Here is a 17,505-nt window from a genome sequence, read left to right on the forward strand (position 1 = left end):
CTTTCTCAGGAAATACTTAGCCTTCACATATAATTTTCATCTCATAAATAATGCAGGATGCACAGAAGTCCCCCGGAAGAGCACAGGGCAATGCTATTCCCAACTCTCTACCACAAGTGGTGGTCTTTCTCATAATGAGGACATAATCTGCAAATAGTGAAAGATTCTGGTAACTTCAGGATGCTGAGGTCTCTGTGACAAACCTTCATCTACAGTCAGAATTAAGAAAGTTGTGTAGCAGTTTGTGTCCAGGGATAAGATGGAAGGCAGGCCAGCAAGAAGGGGCTCATGTAGACATAGTGCTCTCAGAACTTCCAGTCTATAGTTTCCCCTTGTGAGCGAGACTTAAGGTAGTCTCCAGTCAGTCAGGCAATGCCACACTATCTATGGGGCTGAACCTCATGCACACAGATGTGGAAATGATGCCCCTTGCAGGGTTAGATGATGGTACCATTCTGGGCATGTCATGAGCCTTTTGGACATGCCAGAATCCTTCCTATTCACACATGGATCTAAGCTGAAAGAGGAGGGCTCCAGCTCAACAGCCCTGGTCTCCTTTGGCTGGCTGAGGAGACGGATATGGGTTGAGGGATCTAGGACATCTTCAAAGTGCAGGCACTCCAGCAGCATCCCCAACCTTCTGACGATGTCCCAGGGACTCGGAACTAGCTGCTTTGCTACCACACTTGTACGCGTGTCCCTGCTAGGATCTAGTAATTTTTGTTTTCTGCCGCTTGCCAAAGTAGCCATTTCCTATTGAGAAATGTCAATACTGAAATTTAAATTTTAAAATCAAAAGAGTTCCAGTGTTTTCTATACCTGCTAGTGAGGGAAGAAACGATTCCTTCCTTGCTTAGCTGCAGTGCCTGAGAGCTACAGAAGTAAGCAATAATTTTTTTTTGGGGGGGGGGGGGGCCAGAGTGCTTGCTCTGTCACCCAGGCTGGAGTGCAGTGCGCGGTCTCAGTTCACTGCAATCTCTGCCTCCTGGGTTCAAGTGATTCTCCTGCCTCAGCCTCCCAAGAAGCTGGAATTACAGGCATGCACCACCATGCCTGACCAATTTTTGTAACTTTAGTAGAGACAGGGTTTTGCCATGTTGGCCAGGCTGGTCTCGAACTCCTGACCTCAGGTGATCTGCCTGCCTCGGCCCAGTAAGCATCTTTTAATGGGATTTCTATCAGGTCAGAAAGTCTTGGACTGAGATCCAAAAGCCTGCCATGCAGGCTGTTCAGAGACCACCTCTACACTGTGCAGGCTTTTGACACTAAATGAAGTGCAAGTCTCAAGGCTTGCTCCATCTCCCAGCTTGGTGCTTACCTAGCACAAGAGGCACGTCCTGGAAGAGGAAGCGGAGCTCCCAGGAAGGGCATGGCTCACTCTGCCCTGTTTCCAATGCTGTGGCTAACCCTTCAGTGTCCATTCATCACTGGTCATGGACAGTTGCTCATGTGTGGCAGGGTTCCTACAAGTAGGTCACTTCCCAATTTTAAAAAGCTCTGGGGAGACTGGTAACCGGTTTTGCTTATACCTAATCTTCTGACATCTTTTTAGTTCTGAAGCTATGAAAAAAATGGACAAATGGCCCCAGATGCCTGTCAAATATGAATAGATTAATAAATACTTTAAATTTGTATTGTCAATACCCAAATATGCACTGAATTTTACTGGTCTGTTGTTGAGATATGAAAGTCCTTAGACTTCAAAATGATAATTAAATAACTTTTATAATAAAACGCATTAAACAGCATCTAAAATCAAAATCAAAATGTGTTATTGGGCTGGGCACGGTGGCTCATGCCTGTAATCCCAGCACTTTGGGAGGCCAAGGTGGGCAGATCGTGAGGTCGGGAGTTCAAGACCACCTTGGCCAATATGGTGAAACCCCATCTCTACTAAAAATACAAAAATTAACCAGGCATGGAGGTGCACGCCTGTAGTCCCAGCTACTCGGGAGGCTGAGCCAAGAGAATCATTTGAACCCAGGAGGCGGAGGTTGCAGTGAGCCAAGATTGTGCCACTGCACTCCAGCCTGGGCGACAGAGCAAGACTCCATCTCAAAAAAAAAAAAAAGTGTTCTTAAAGTAACGAGTTTGGCTGGGAGCAACGGCTCATGCCTGTAATCCCAGCACTTTGGGAAGCCGAGGGGGGCGGATCACAAGGTCAGGAGATCGAGATCTTCTTGGCTAACACGGTGAAACCCCATCTCTACTAAAAATACAAAAAAATTAGCCGGGCGTGATGGCGGGCGCCTGTAGTCCCAGCTACTGGGTTGAGGCAGGAGAATGGTGCGAACCCGGGAGGTGGAGCTTGCAGTAAGCTGAGATCACGCCATTGCACTCCAGCTTGGGCGACAGAGTGAGACTCTGTCTCAAAAAAATAAATAAATAAATAAAGTAATGAGTTTACCAAGTAATTTAAAAACAGCCAAACTGAGGGTGGATAATATGATGTGGCTTTCTAAAATTCCAGGCCTTATAACTGTTTCTTTGCAGCAAGAACAGGGAATCACTAAGGATTGAATTCAATCAATTGGAAGACATATTAACCTCAAGAGACTACTATATGTTAACCTAAGCCAAGAGACTACTATATGTTAACCTAAGCCAAGAGACTACTATATGTTAACCTAAGTATGTGGAGTCCTCTTCTCCACATACACTCAGATGCCTCCAGCCTCCTCCAAACCTACATGAGATTGTTATCCAGGAGAAAAGACTTCTGATTTTAATGTTTCCAAGTAACTTCTTTTAAGAAGGTTTGGTGAAGTAAGTCAGGTATGATACTGCAGATAGTTTTTTCCCATTAGAGCCTTTTTTGTAAACTCAGAATTTCCCAAATATATTTGTTTAATGCATCGACCTGGACCTATTGTTCAGGAACTGCTACCCTGCTGTGGTGTTGTGGTTGCTATATGGCTGTATTGTAAAGTCCAATAATCTACTCATGGGGGACTCTCCAGGCTCCTTCCAATTCCCAGCTCATGACATACAAACAGGGAGTTACTCAGGCAAGCTGGAATGACAGCTGTTTGCTCAGTCACACCCCTAGTACATGAAAGGTAGATGTGGACGAGCGTTTCTTCACACCTTCCCTGGGCCAGGCACTGGGATAGGGTTTCCTTCTCACAGATGGAGTGAAGAGAAATTCACAGAGACGCTGCCCTTTACCCACTTGCGTCACTCAGGCAACCCACGGCATACTCAGACCTGAAGCCAGGACCAACATCTGCAGGGTGTGTGCTCCTTCCCCCAGGCCACCCCAGACCTGAGTCGGGACTGCAGTCCTCACTTGTGTGACTCCAAAGAGGATGGAGACACTGAGTCCACACCTCAGGGCACTGACTTTTACTCTACTATGCAGGTCCCATGTGAACCTGGGCAGGCCACATAACCTACTGACACCTCCGTCAACACGACTGTAAGGCAGAGACTGGTGCCTGCAGCCGGGGTGCTTAGGACAATGACATGGGCCAGCACACCTAAACCAAGAACCACGCCAGCATAAATGGTAGCATCTCTCATCAGTGTTACCAGCACATGGTGGGAATCACATGCACGGCGTCACACAGCCATGTCCCTTGTCCTTTACCTCTCTGGTCTTCACTTTTAGAGGCAAGTCCCTCTAAGGAGCCAGCGGCCCCCAGATGGCAAAACACCCCAACGTGCCAATGTGGGAGGCCCTGGCACCACACGGATGCCACACTTTCTGGCCCAAGGTTATCCTTTGGGTCCTGGTCCTTGCATGGCACTGCCAGGGCTCCCAGAACACAGCTCTGTCTCTCCACCTTCTGTAGCCTCCCAGTGCCTGCAGGCACAGCCGCTACAGCCTGGCCATCCTCTCCTGGCGTGCACCTCTGTGCAGGAGCTTCCAGACCACATGATCTCACCCACACAGTCCCCTACCTGAGACAACCCTGCTCTGTCCCAATGCCCCTCTCTGCCTGCTGAGTGTTTCCCTGGCCTACCTGACCACCTCCAGCTCTCTGGTCCCCTCAGCCTTCATGCTTTCCCAACAGAAAGAACACTGTATAGTAACCTGGTCCCAACATGCAACTAGCCCCATTACATCGATGCAGCTTGAAGATAGTGCTGCTGTAACCCAGGCAGATGTCACTGCCTGTCCACCACTCTCAGCCCTGGTTCTTCCCAGGCCTCAAGGCTGCACAGAAAGGTACTGTGCTGGTTTCCAAACCACCAGCCTCACGGGAAAAGGACGTGTGCAGTCCTGGCCTCCCTGCAGTTAGCATGACCCCGGCCTGGTTTTAGGGCATCCCCAGGAGGCCCCCGCACCGGGTCCCATGGCTTTGGGTCCCACCACAGCTCTCAGTCCCCTTACCCCTGAGCCTGTTCCCCTAAGCCCCTCCCATCACTGAGCTGCTCTCCACGGTAGAACCCCTTGTGGACCCCAGGCCTCTGCCCAGCCACTGCCTTCCATAACCAGTCTCCCCACACCACCACGGCCAACTCTGACACGTGTATTTGTAATCAGAACATTTTATACCACGACTGCTTAATCAATTCCTTGTGCCAAAGCTGTCTGAGGGCTCAGTAGTCCTCTTCATCCCCAACCTTCAGCCCCACTGAAGTACCTGGCATTCTTCCACAAAGCCCTGACCTATACCACAGGGACAGAAGTAAGTATGCTTTCTTCGTAAATCCACCAACATTCACAAAGGAAGAATGGTTTCACTGTTAAGCCCATTCTGCAATGGAGGCATGATCGGCCCTTTCCACCAGAGTGCATGCTGTCCCTGCCCCTGCACTGACGTTAACAGCAGGTCTTCTGCCTGGTTCTTCCCATCCTCCAAATCTCCTACCAAGGGACCACACCAGCATGACAGCATTTGGATCCTAGGTCAAAATTCACAAGAGTTGAAACTGCAAGGGAAATGTCCCTCCCTTGTGGTTTTCGCCAAAAGCTAACCTACTAGGCTGATTTCTCATCACACATTAGCCTCCCGTGGAGCACCTCCCATGGAGACCCAGCTCACCTTGCCGCCCGGTGGCCCTGCTGGGGCCCTCTCCTGTGTCAGGCAGCCTGCTGCTTGCCCGGAGCCCGCCTCCCACGCTGTCTGGAGACACAGAGCCATTGGCCTGGCTACCGAGGGCGTTCATGTGGGTAGGGATGGGCTCGAAGGTGGGATCCAGCTCCAGAATCAGCCTGTTGAGCTGCTCGATGGACTGGTCGATGTCCAGGGTGGGCGAGCCTGGGGAGGGGCCTGTGCTCAGCTCTGGGCCGGCTCCATTCACAACCTGGTCTCCTGGAAACCTGGGTTTGAACGCTTTGCTGGGAGAGGGCTGCTGTGTGTCAGGGGGATGTGGCCCACTGCCTACACCCCTCTGGACAGCCACCCTACTGCTGGTCCCTCGGGTGGGGGTGAGTGGGACTCTGGGCTGGGCCTGGACGAGGCCAGGATTGTCTGCAGGGCAGCGGCTCACCAGCCGGGCCTCCCCATCTGGGGCGAAGGTATACTGGTGAGCTACAACCATCTGCTGCTGGCGCACCCAGGTCTGTGTGGAGTAGCTGCTCTGCCCATAGGCCTGCATCTGGGCGGACACTGAGGGCTTTCTCAGCAGGGGCTGGGGCTGCTTGGGCTCTCGACTCCCAAAAGTCCGCTCCCGCTCATAGGGGCCGTCCATGCCAAGGCCCAGGTCCGGAACGAGGGTGCCCTGCGGATCTTCACCAACGTTGCTGCCAAAACCGTCAGATAGGAGTGAGTTCTGGCTGCTCTTGTGGCAGGTGAAGGGACCCAGGTGGGCCGACTGCGGCCCTTCCGAGGAGGACAGGGTCCCAAGGCTGTCCACACTGTGCAGGTCGTGGTGGGGCATCTCGTCATCCAGAATGTCTGTCTCCCGATCCTTCAGAGCAGCGTCTCCATTCACGTGAACCTGGGCTGGCACCACGTGGCGGGTCCCACTGTACTTGCTTCGAGCATCAGTCATTTCCTTGAGGGAGCTTCCAGGATCTTCCAGGCCAAAGCCACTGAGCAGCTGGTCCAACTCAGCCTTCTCCTGGGCGCTCAGGCCCCTCCTGGTTCCTGGGGCCAGGCGCTCTTCCGTCTTATCCGTCCTGGCAGAGGCTGTAGAGTGGCCGGAGTCACTGCTGACAGACAAGGTGTGGTCACTGTGGTCTGGGCTGTTGGTGGCCGGGATTGCCTGGGGGCCACCTGGGATGCCAGGATCCGAGGAGCTTTTCTTCCTCACCTTCGCGTAAAGGCTGCCATCGACAGGGCCCTGCGTGTGTAGCACTGCGGGGGAGAAAACCGGAGAGAGGCTTTCAGTCAGGGATGAAAGTGAGCCTCCCACCCTCTGAATGGGCGTGTGCATCTGTCTAAACAAATAAATGGATTCAAAATATGACTTACAATAAACAGGGACAAAGATTCCTCTAACATCACAAAGTTCTATATATACTCTGGAGGATGCCAATGAAAAGGCATTCAAATAAACATCTTCAGGTGCTAGAATCACTTCTACCTTTCCATGCGAAACAAATTGTCATTTTGAACTCTGGGATTCTTCACCTTTTGAATTATCTTGCCTTTAGGGCTCATGGTTAATTTCATCATGATTGTGAACATTGAGCCCGGCTTGGCTCATAAATCCCCAAGAATGGACTGTTCATCTTAGACAAAGAAGAGCTTCCGTTCACAGACCTGTCTAACATTTGTTGAGCATCAGCTAGGTGCCAGGTAGCAAACTCCTATTAAATTGAATGTCTTGGTGAAACCCGTCTCTATTAAAAATACAAAAATTAGCTGGGCGTGGTGGCGCATGCCTATAGTCCCAGCTACTCGGGAGGCTGAGTCAGGAGAATCACTTGAACCTGGGAGGCAGAGGTTGCAGTGAGCCGAGATCATGCCACTGCACTCACTCCAGCCTGGGCAAGAGAGTAAGACTCCGTCTCAAAAAAAAAGAAAAGAAAAAAACTGAATGTCTGCTCAAATGTCAATATGAAATTCAATGAAAAGAGAAAATGCAGGAATTGATTTGGGTCTTCCTGTTTGGCACAGCAACTTTGGGCCACGTAGGTGCCGGGTGAATGTCTCAGGATCACAGACACTTGAGGCTGACCTGCATGCGCTGATTTCCATACATGGAATGTCAGGAAAATGAAACTTTGAACTAAAGTGTGGGCAGGAAGGGCTGAAGCATCAGCTGCTATTATTAATCATGGCCATGGCTCTGGCATTCGGGGACTCCCGAGCCTCAATCTGCTGACTGGCCAATTGCCGCGACCACACATAGCGGGTCCTTGCCAAGAGCCTCCTAAAATAAGCGGGAGTTTGTAGTCAGCACATGCCTCACCCCATGGGCCTCCCCCACTTTCTTCTACTTCCTCGACTGTGAAATTGCAAGCATTCCACAGCCAGGGAGCTGCTGGTGGTGGGAAACCCACGCTGTGTGGGCACCTGGAATTTGAGAGACGTGAGCCACTACCTAACAGCAGTCACTGAGCCTGGCCCAGGAGCCCTCTGGAGGGACCTGCCCTGAGCATGTGCCTCACAGCCCTGGGCTCCAGGTTGACGCACCACCATGGTCAGCAGCTGCTGGCCTTTTGGAAAACACTGAGACAACGTGTTGGGACAGAGTCCCAAGAGGTCCTGGGGTGTGGTGCTGAAAACGCGCCCACGCCAGGCTTTCTTCTTGTTTCAACAGTGCCCAAGGGAAAGCACGCAGAGAAGTGGGGAGTGGGGAGAGTGGACACAGGGGTATGGGCCCGTCTGCAGTGGCCCTGACTCCCATCCTAAAGTCAAGCCTAGGGGAGGAAGGGTCTGGGAGTAGAAATGCTACATAAAATGCTGAAAATAAACCAAGTCTTCAAGGCAGGGAAAGTGACGACAGGACATATGCCATGGGATTAATTCAAGGTAACAGTCTCAGTGACAGCTACTGTTTTCTGAGTACCTTTTATTGACAGGGCAGGAGCATCGTGCATTTTCTCTAATTTTCACAGTATGACCTATGTTGTTATTCCTTGTTTATCTATAAGGAACTGAGGATCGAAGAGAATAAATAACTTGCCCAAGGTCAGGCAGCTGCTAGGAGGTGGAGGTGGGCCTAGAACCCAGGTGCACTGGCCCTGAAACCTGTGTGCTCCTGCTGGCCCACTGCCCACCTGCCCAGAGAGCACCAGGAGGGCACACACCTGGAGGCTCTGTCAGTGGCCCTGCCCACAAAGAGGTGGCATTGAACTCACATTGCTCTGACCAGGGATCAGTGAGTGACCAGGCTTCAGACTAGGCAGAGACTAAAACACCTATTTCGCCCAGCTCTGTGCAAATTAAACAAAGGGGACACCTGGAAAGACTGGACTAAATTATAAGGCATGTGCAAATATCACCTCTACAATTTCAAAAATGGAAAATGCAATCCATTTGTTAATGCCATCACGAGGTGACTGTGAAGTAGAGTGGTCCCTTGAAGAAGCTCTGGCATCAGATGGACACTGGTTCAAATCCCAGCTCCATCCTGAGTCCACCCTTAGGGTTCTACCAACTGGTGCATTCACCTTGACCTTCAGCTTCCCCACTATAAAATGAGGGTGTGGGTAGATGGTTCTATGTAAAGGTTGACCTGAGAATTAAATGGCATAGCACACGGGTGAGTGTCTTTATAGGCCCTGAGTAAACATCATTTAATTTGGTTTCTGTTTAGATTTCCTGTTACCAGGAAAATTTAACAAATGAAAGAACCTGGTAAATCCTTCCTGCTGTTTTCAGAGTGTGAGAAGGAGGTGCTGATAAATGGCTTCTGCTCCATGAGAATGACAGAGACTACTCCTCCTCCCCATGACGGAAGGTGTTGTATGGCCATCAGCCCAGTCCCTCCCATGCCTGGCGGGCAGCCAGGACACACACTGCAGGGCCACTCAGCCCAGAGCATGAGCCTACCCATTACAGTCACAGATTTCACGCTGCTAAGTCTATATGACTTCCCACACTCTTCTCCCTAAATCTGAGTTAAAATAAATTGGCACAATGACTTAAAAAAAAAGCCAAAGAATGAGTTGTAAAACAATTCTTCTAATCTAAATTAAAATGCTGCCAAAAAGTGCTTATTAATCAGTCTGAGGTGGAATCCTTCAGCTAGCTCCCTGCCCCATATGCTAAGAACAGTACCTGATTAGAAGGCCCTGTACCAAATGGTAAGGCACAGAATAGTCCCTCTCCTGGGGGAGGGTATGAATAATCCTATTTTATTAGTAGTAGAAATCTGAAAATAGTAATAGATGCATTAAAAACAACAACTTTTCCATTACCATTGACTAAACACTCCATCTAAGTCGGCCCATTCTGAGCACTCAGAGCGGGGTCTCATCGAATCCTGACAGCCCAGGTGGCGTTCAACCACCTTCCTATTAATACATGAAAGTACAGCCATGGGACAGAGAGGGTCCAATCCAACTGTGTCCAGTGCCAAAGACCAGGCTGGACTCTTGCTAAACTTCCTGCTACATACATAGGTAGTTTTCTACATCAGAAAATGCCCAATAAATGTTAAACATACAGGAAAAGAATATGAAACATATCAAGTGAATTCCAAGATAGGACTGGTCAAGCTTCTGAATCACTCTGTAGGAGCACAGATCTTTCTAAAGGTGCAGAGCTCTGGGTAGGCCATCTCAGGAGCTCCACAGACAACCCCCTGCACCTACACCTCTGCGGTCTTCAGTGGGGGCAGGAGAGTCAGCCTCAGGGGGAGGGAAGGAGAAGGGGCCTCTGGAACACACAGTTCCTATCCTGTTTTCTCATAAAGGGCTATCACTTTGCAAAAGGAAGAGCTTGAACTTCAGTTGGACAAAGGAGACGGCCATTTCCCTTTATCTTTGAAGATGGGATCCCCATTCCACCATTTACTCTGTGTGTGTTCCTGGTCATGACGTTCAGGCTGTTCAGTTTCCTGGTTTTACGTTTATAAAATGGAATGCTTCCTATCTTTCAAGGGAATGAAAGATACAAAGATGCTTTCCATTTTTCTCTTAAAGTTATGAGAACTAGAGAATATGGACATAAAGTACCCAGCTCATAGGCTCCAAGTAAGAGTACTCATAATTACTATTAAAGGCTCTTCCCATAGTGGACAGGGCCTTGCATCCGCTCCCTGGGCTCATCTCTTTACCGCCTGCCCTGTTCCTAGCAGTCCACTGCAGGCATGCACCTGCCCTGCGGCCTTGGCTTTTGTCTTTCTCTGCATCTCAGCTCCCTCACCTCCTCAACAGGTGCTGCCCTACCACCCTTTCCTCACTGAGTTTTTATCCACAGCACATACTTGCATTCAGAAGAAGTGCACCTTTACCCACTGGAACTCAGGCTCACTGAGGGCAGGGAGTTTGCTTTATTTTGCTCTCCCTTGCATTTCTAGCATTAGTGAACAGCCTCTGACACCCGGTGAATATTGAGTGACAGGCTTAAAGTTTGAGCTTTTTCACACATGACAAAATGTGGGGAGCTATTTTGGAAAGCTCAGCTGCCTTAGCAGGCAAAACAAGCAAACAAAGAACAATCACCAACCAAAACCAAACACACACACAGCCCACAAGGATCTGAAGGTAGAAGAGCCATGCAGCACTTGGCCACCTGCAACCCAGGCGTCCCCGCTCTCTGGGCCTCTTCCCAGGCAGCACAGCCAGGTCCAGCCATCCGTGAGAGGCGGGAACAGGGCAGCCATCACTACTGACCTGGCTGGTCTCCAACTGATAATGAACACAACTGGAAAAATAACTGAAGTCACCCAATCTAAGGGTTCTAAATTCCAAAGAAAACAAAAGTCATGACCTGAAGGTTAGCCCATTTGCCCACGAAGCAGGAAGCATGGGCCAGAGATCCAGGGAACATTTGAACATTATCTGGCCACAGTGTGCTTGGAACCAGGGGCACAAAGATTAATGAGACAGAGCCCTGGCAAACAGCAGCTGCAAGCAAATGGCACCATGCTATTTGCCATTTCCAGTCTCCTTTATCCTCCTGCCACCTGTGAGGCTGGCGTTTCATTGCTCAAACCCACACAGCTCCAAGTGGCAGGGCTGGGTAAATATCTGTCTTCTGACCTCTGTATCGTCTATCTTCTCACCTATGAAACTGCTACCTCTACACTGGGCACATAGGAAAGAGCCTCATCTAAACACTTTCTGCCATTGTTATGCTTTCTAAGACTCAATGCAAAAGCTGCAGGATAAGAGCAATAAAAAGAGAATCCTGACTAGAAACGAAACCTAACAGGGGCGCGGAAGCAGGGTCACTGCATGGCTGACTGCCAGTCTCGCCAATGAGAAACCAAACAGGAGCCCGCACCCTGTTGTCTGCAGCCCCCAAAGGCGCTGATCCATCATTAAAGGATACCCTCCTTAACTGATGTCAGAATGCTACTGATAACATGGTTCTGGTTTGGAAAAGTGATGTAGAAAGACCACAGAAATGACATAGCCAACTAAACTCCCATTTGTGGTTCCTGGACACGGGTTGTGGGTGGGGTTCCTGGTGCCCTGATGAGCTCCTAGGGGCAGGCAGGGTGAGGAGCCCCCACCAGGTGAGGGAGGCTGCAGGGCTTCAAGTCTCCACTCTGTCTCTGGCACCTGATGTGCTATTAGGGCTGACACTGCTGTGAGGAGGTGGTGGGGTAAGGACAGAGTTCTAAAAGGTGGGGTCCTGCCACTCGTCTGCTCCTTCCATCTTTTTATATCATTAAATAACATATTTTAACATTTTGCTTCCATCTCAAAGGGAGCATGGGGAAGTCAGAATCAACCCTCTTTCTGCGAATTCAGAACCTGATCTTAGAGTGGGAGGAAGTAACTTGCAGGGATGCCATAGCTCTTCAGCTGCGGATGCAGGAGGAGAACCTTTCCACATCTCAGTCCAGGGTAAACCATCCCATTCGGTGTCCCCTTTCCCTTGCGTTGTCACTAGACCCAGCCAACCAGCATCAAGGACCTCCCCTCCCAAGGGAGCCTGTCCACTGTCTGGCAACGATTTCCTGGTGGCCGGATCTTAATTAAAAATCCAACAAACATAAATACAGCCCTGAATGACTTCCACTGCATGACATACCAGTGAGGTTTATCGCCTGGAAAAGGACCAGAAGGAAGAAAATACAGAGCATACATTCTTGTCTCCTTGGAGGACCTGCAGCAACAGACTTCCTCACCCACCTTCCCTGCAGGGGATCCTTCTCTTTCCAACCCAACCCTGCTACTGAAACGTGGCTTTCCCACAAGGAGTCAAGAGGGTTAAGAGGCACTCAGAAAGTATTTCAAAAGTCACCCAAAAAATGGAGAAGACCAAAAAAATATATGAAAACATCCCTTCCATCCCGGTTGAAAACAGATTAGGCAATGCCCAACTGTGCTCCCCGGCATGCTAACAATCAGATAGCCAGAGGGACAGCTGAACTCACACTTCAGCACCCTCCATCATCAATCACTCAGCAACCAAAAATATTCATCACTGATGTGTAATCCACTGAACTGTCCACTGGCCCTGCTTCCAACAGAAGTTGGTTTGAAGCAAAGGAAGGACAAATCTGATAGATTTATGAAGCGACGTGGAACCTTTCCTTTTTCTAGGTACTGATGCTAAGAATCCCATGTTCCATTTTTGTGACAGGTGTGCTTAAAAAGTAACTTTTTCATTTCAAAAGAACTAACAGTATCCTCCCTGCAATTTTTTAGTTTCAAAGGAGAAACTAGAAAATTCTTCTCCATGAAAGTTGGTTAGAATTGACTAAGCCATTGCTATGATTGCTAGTCATAAACGGGGACTTAAAAGCAATATTCAGCCCAGTCCTGATGATGTGCTGGAGAATGGACAAGCCCCCTTGGGGAACAGAGAGAGAAACAAGAGATGGAAAGGGTGGTGGGCACATTTCACGGCATCCGAATAGACAGATCAACAGAGGCAAGGGAAAGACGGAGCAGTGTGTGAGAAGAAAGGCATCCACTGATGCTGAAGCAGCCACCCTCAGGTGAGCCAGGTGAGGCTACAGGAATTGGCATCTTCATTACCTGACAAACAGACAGAATTCTGGAAACACCTCTCTCTTACAACTCAGCTGACCTCCTAAAGACAAGGCCACCATGCAAGCTCCTCCCGTGCGCCCAGCACACTGTTAGGCCCCAGGGATCCCACTCAATTCCCAAAGCAATCCTGTGAAGCAGGAAACGGGAAGTCCATTTTACAGATGAGAAATCAGAGGCTGAGAGAGTCTGCACTAACATTAACGATTTTTTTTACAAGCCTACTGAATAGAATATCTGAAATTTAAACCAACCTCCCTCTACTCCAAAAAAAGGTAAAATTCTAATCCTAGTCAATCACTTTTTATATTTCACAGATCAACTATCTAGATCAAGACACACACACACACACACACACACACACAAACTCATATACACCTCACTCACTCTTCAGAGACTATTAAGTGCTTTGTGCTTTCCTCCCTAACTCCTAAAATTATTCATTATCAGGAACAGACCCTTGTGGTGTCACAGCCGCTGCAGTGATGGTCACAGTTTTTGTTCCGTTTCTTAAAGCAAGTGCATTTCTATCCTCACAGTTAGTGGATCAGGTGCTGTTCCTAGCATGGAGTCTTCAGTTCTCCCACACACCCATGGTACCAGCAGCCCCATTGGGGTCAGGAGCCATGGATATGCCAGAGGTCCTGCCTGTGCCTGGACCACCACAGGGAACAGGTAGCTTCTCCAGACACAGCCAGGAACCATCCTGTCCCTAGGTCACCCTCAAATGACTCACTTGGGGCCGGCCAGCTGAATCAATTCACCATATCCAAACAGTCCCAATAAGTGGAGGCTTATTGGAATGATGTCTGCAGCTGCAAGTGCCCATGGTGAGGCTCTGACAACCACAGCCCAGGGAAAATGCTGAAGACAGAGAGGCTTCGGTTTCAAAAACGAGTGCTCATCTGCAGGCAGTCTCCTGGAGGGGTCTCAAGGACTATGCCGAGTGAACACTGCCAGACTCAAAGGGCTTGACTGTACGACTCCACATAGGTGACATTCTGGGGTGGAGACACTGTGTCTGGACACAAATGGGTGTGGTCGGGGCCAGGAGAAGAGTGGGGCTGCAAAGGGTGTGAGGGATGGTTTGGGCAATAGAAATATTTGCGTCTTGATAGTGGTGGGAGTGTCATGGCCTAATGTTTGTCAAACTCAGACTACTATATACTAAACAGAGCAAATTTTACTGCATGTAAATTGCATCTCAATTAAAACAACCGTTGTGAGATCAAGACAAAAATGAGACTCACAGCAGACTAGACCCCAGCCTGAGGTGGCTCCTCTTGATCTCCTCCCTTCCTTCCCTCTTCCTCTTTTTCCCCCTCCTCCCTTTCTTCCTCCTTCTCCTCCTCCCTTTCCTCTTCTTCTCCCTCCTCCCCTCCCTCCTTCTCCTTCTCCCTCATGCCCTCCTCCCCCTCTTCAAAGGCCTTCCCTCCTCTTCCTAAATTCCATGAGACAATGGAAACCCTCTCTCCTTGGGATAACGATCATAGTCCCTTTGCGCCTCATTGTCACATAAAGCGTCTTTTGACATTTCCATTGGAGTGATTCATGTGCACACCTTCCCTCCCCTTCTAGAGGTTCTGGCATAATCCAGGCTTGAGTCCTGGCTTGATCATAGCTGTGTGACTTCAGATGAATCACTCCGCCTTTCTGTGCCTCACTGTCCTTGTCTGTAGAGAAGCAACCTGGAGAAGGGGGTGTTTGCTGATATCAGCTCCCAGGACCACTGGGATTCAACACGAAAGGCATGGCACACAGCAGGCATTGGGCAAACCCTTCTTTCTGTGCTTTCCCCCTCTCTGGTCAAGTGAAGAATTCCCAGAACTCACATGTGATTCATGTGTGGGCCCTCTGGGTGCAGAGCTGAGGGACAGAGGAGTGCTCCACAAACATCTAATCAGTGAGTACACAGAACGCAGGTCCACTGACCTCCCGTCTCGAGAATTACACTGAGGAACTGTTCTCTAATATAAAGCTATGGTGAAAGATGGGTTTTAAAAAACGTATTCAGAAGTTCCATAAGTCATTTTTTGATATGACTGAAATTGTCCCAGGCACCAACTTTGCTAACCATCCACCCAGTGCGACTTTATGGCCAAGCTGCCCAGCTCAGGATCTTACCAGGTGTAAAACGGTTTTCCCATCCCATACTTTGTTTGTTTCCTCGGTGACTGACAGCAATGACGGCAAAAGCAGCAGTAATAAGCTAACTGGGCAACCACTGTCTTCCAAGCACTTCGTACCTATTGTCTCATTAGGCTCAAACCAAACCCAGAAGGGGTATGGATTCTCCTCTGCTTAACCCACGAGGTTAGGGGGCTGCAAGGGACCGAAGCATGTCCAAGTTTCATGGGGGGAGGGCTAAGGGTTTTCTGGCAGATTGTGTCATGCACACCCAGGGTTCCCATCACTGCATCACATGACCTCCCCTCAGCAGTGAGAGAACATTTCTCCTGGATTTGCTAGGTCAACTGACACATGAGCCATGGCACCGGCGCTGGACTTGTGAGTTTTCCAGCAGACCATTCAGTTGATGGGTCTGGTGCTGCACAATGTGGAACAGCCAGCGGGGGTTTCAGTGCTGGTGAGGACAGGTGCTAAGGGACTGCCTGGATTTCAGGCTCCGGCGCATGGAAGAGTCCATCACCAAGCCAGGAGGGCTGAAAACTAGGCTGTGGCCCAGAGCACAAGGCAGGGTTGAATGGGGTTAACAATGAAGCAAGGCGCATTCTCACATTTGCGAGGAGGGGAGGTACGGGTAGCCCGGGCAGTGTCCCAAGGGTACCTGATCCCTGGAGGCCTGGTAGGGGCTGCAGACACCGAAAGACCTTCCCAGTCAGGAAGCGATATCTGAGCCAAGAGGTTCCTTCTCAAGGGGCGTTGTATTATCTTACCCATAGCATATGCAAAAATCACTCTTGTTTTTTCCATGTGGACATTTATAATTAGAGCATGTATAACCTCTCACTCAAACAAGGTCTGCTTTAATTTTATTATAATAGAATTCTGACTCTTTGCTAATTAATGATTTTTGGAGTTTGTATTAAATCATTTTCTATTCCACAGAAAATTCAAGAGCTAAGAAATGAGGACTACACTTGGGTCTTTGAGAACACTGCTTTTAATCTACTAAATCAGATACTCTATGACTTTGATATATTTCAAGACGCGATGAAATGTGCCCTTTTCCTCTAACTTTCTTTCTTTTTTTATTTTTATTTTTTACAAAAAATAAAAGACGGTAATAAACTCTACTCTGTAGGGACAACTCTTTCTCTCCTTAGGCAGAATAACTCCATTCTAAGGCATTGCTCCCTTGGTGCATCAGTCTCACCTTGAGAGTTAAGTACTTCCCAAGCCCCCAAACCCAAATCAGCCTCTGAGCTGCCAGGAGGGGAGGTGCCCAGCAGGAAAGAGGCTGCAGCGGCAGCACCAGGACACCTTGCTGAGACTGCCAGAGGGCGCTGGAAAATCCCTCCCTCTGAAGTAAAGCTGAGCTGCTTGCTCACGCTTTCTAAAAACGAGGCAGACTGTAAATTCTTAGAGAAATATAGAGCAGAAAAAAAATTAACAAAAGCAAGAACCAGAGCAGAACCTTCCACACAGAAACGCCTGCCTAGCCACAAACTGCCTCTCTGGGAAGGGAAGGCATCCCACTGCAGAGCAGGAGCGACTCAGGAGCTGGGCCAGATTCCAGGCGCTCCCGTGGTCTCCTGGGTGAGGCTCTGGAATGTGGCGATAAAGGAGCACTGTGCTCCGAGTGGGGCTGTGGCAGGCGTGTCGCAGACGCCGCCAAGGTGCCCCCACAGCCGCACTGACAGCAGGGCAGGCCAGGGCGGCTCCCCGGGGCAGACCTCTCACACCAGCACGCCGGTGCAGGCTCAGCATTCAGCAGGCGCCTATCTCAGGCCTCTGACTGGGCAGCTCAGTTCCCTTTTGGGCACTCCTAACTGAAAACACAGGGGCCCAAGCCCAGAGGAAAAGAGGAGGTCCTGTTGGCCTTATCTGAGGCCACCCACGCCGGCTGGCCACAGAGGCGGCCAGAGAGCTTGCAAACAGCATGTCAGACCATCACCGACTCTTCCCCAAAAAGAAGTCGGTAAGTTAAGACTCCTCCAGCTTGCAAACCAATAAAGGCATTCCTGGACAAGTCCTGAGCGACATTCCTTCTTGCCCGGTTAAAGCATCCGTTCTGCTGATTATTCCACTCCATAACACCCTCTCCTCCTGGCTAGTACCAGCTCTTTCCCTCTGGAAGTCTTGGCGAGTTGGTAAATCTCAGCAGGCACACAGCTCAGTTTCAGGTCTTTGTAGCATTACAGAAGCCACACACATGCACACACACACTCACCACATAGGCACAGACACACACACACATATGCACGCACACACACACACACACAAATGCTCTCTGCTTACCTTCCTTCAAAACAGCCCAGCGGCTCTCTCAGTCTGCACCTCTGAGCCCAGTTTTCCTTGACACAGGC

The 17,505-nt window shown here is 49.7% G+C and overlaps 1 protein-coding gene across 7 annotated transcripts in view; it reads right to left on the bottom strand.

Moving 5' to 3' along the window:
• The window catches only part of TNS3 (tensin 3), a 308,216-nt gene that overhangs the window by 88,952 nt on the left and 201,759 nt on the right, over positions 1-17,505 (bottom strand). For all 7 annotated transcript variants that reach the window (XM_016957426.3, XM_519088.9, XM_016957425.4 and 4 more), the window contains one exon: positions 4,992-6,248. In XM_016957426.3, the coding sequence (XP_016812915.1) occupies positions 4,992-6,248 (1,257 nt within the window). The remainder of the gene's footprint in view (positions 1-4,991; positions 6,249-17,505) is intronic.

The sequence above is a fragment of the Pan troglodytes genome, chromosome 6 (genome assembly GCF_028858775.2).
Source record: "Pan troglodytes isolate AG18354 chromosome 6, NHGRI_mPanTro3-v2.0_pri, whole genome shotgun sequence".
NCBI lineage: Eukaryota > Metazoa > Chordata > Mammalia > Primates > Hominidae > Pan > Pan troglodytes.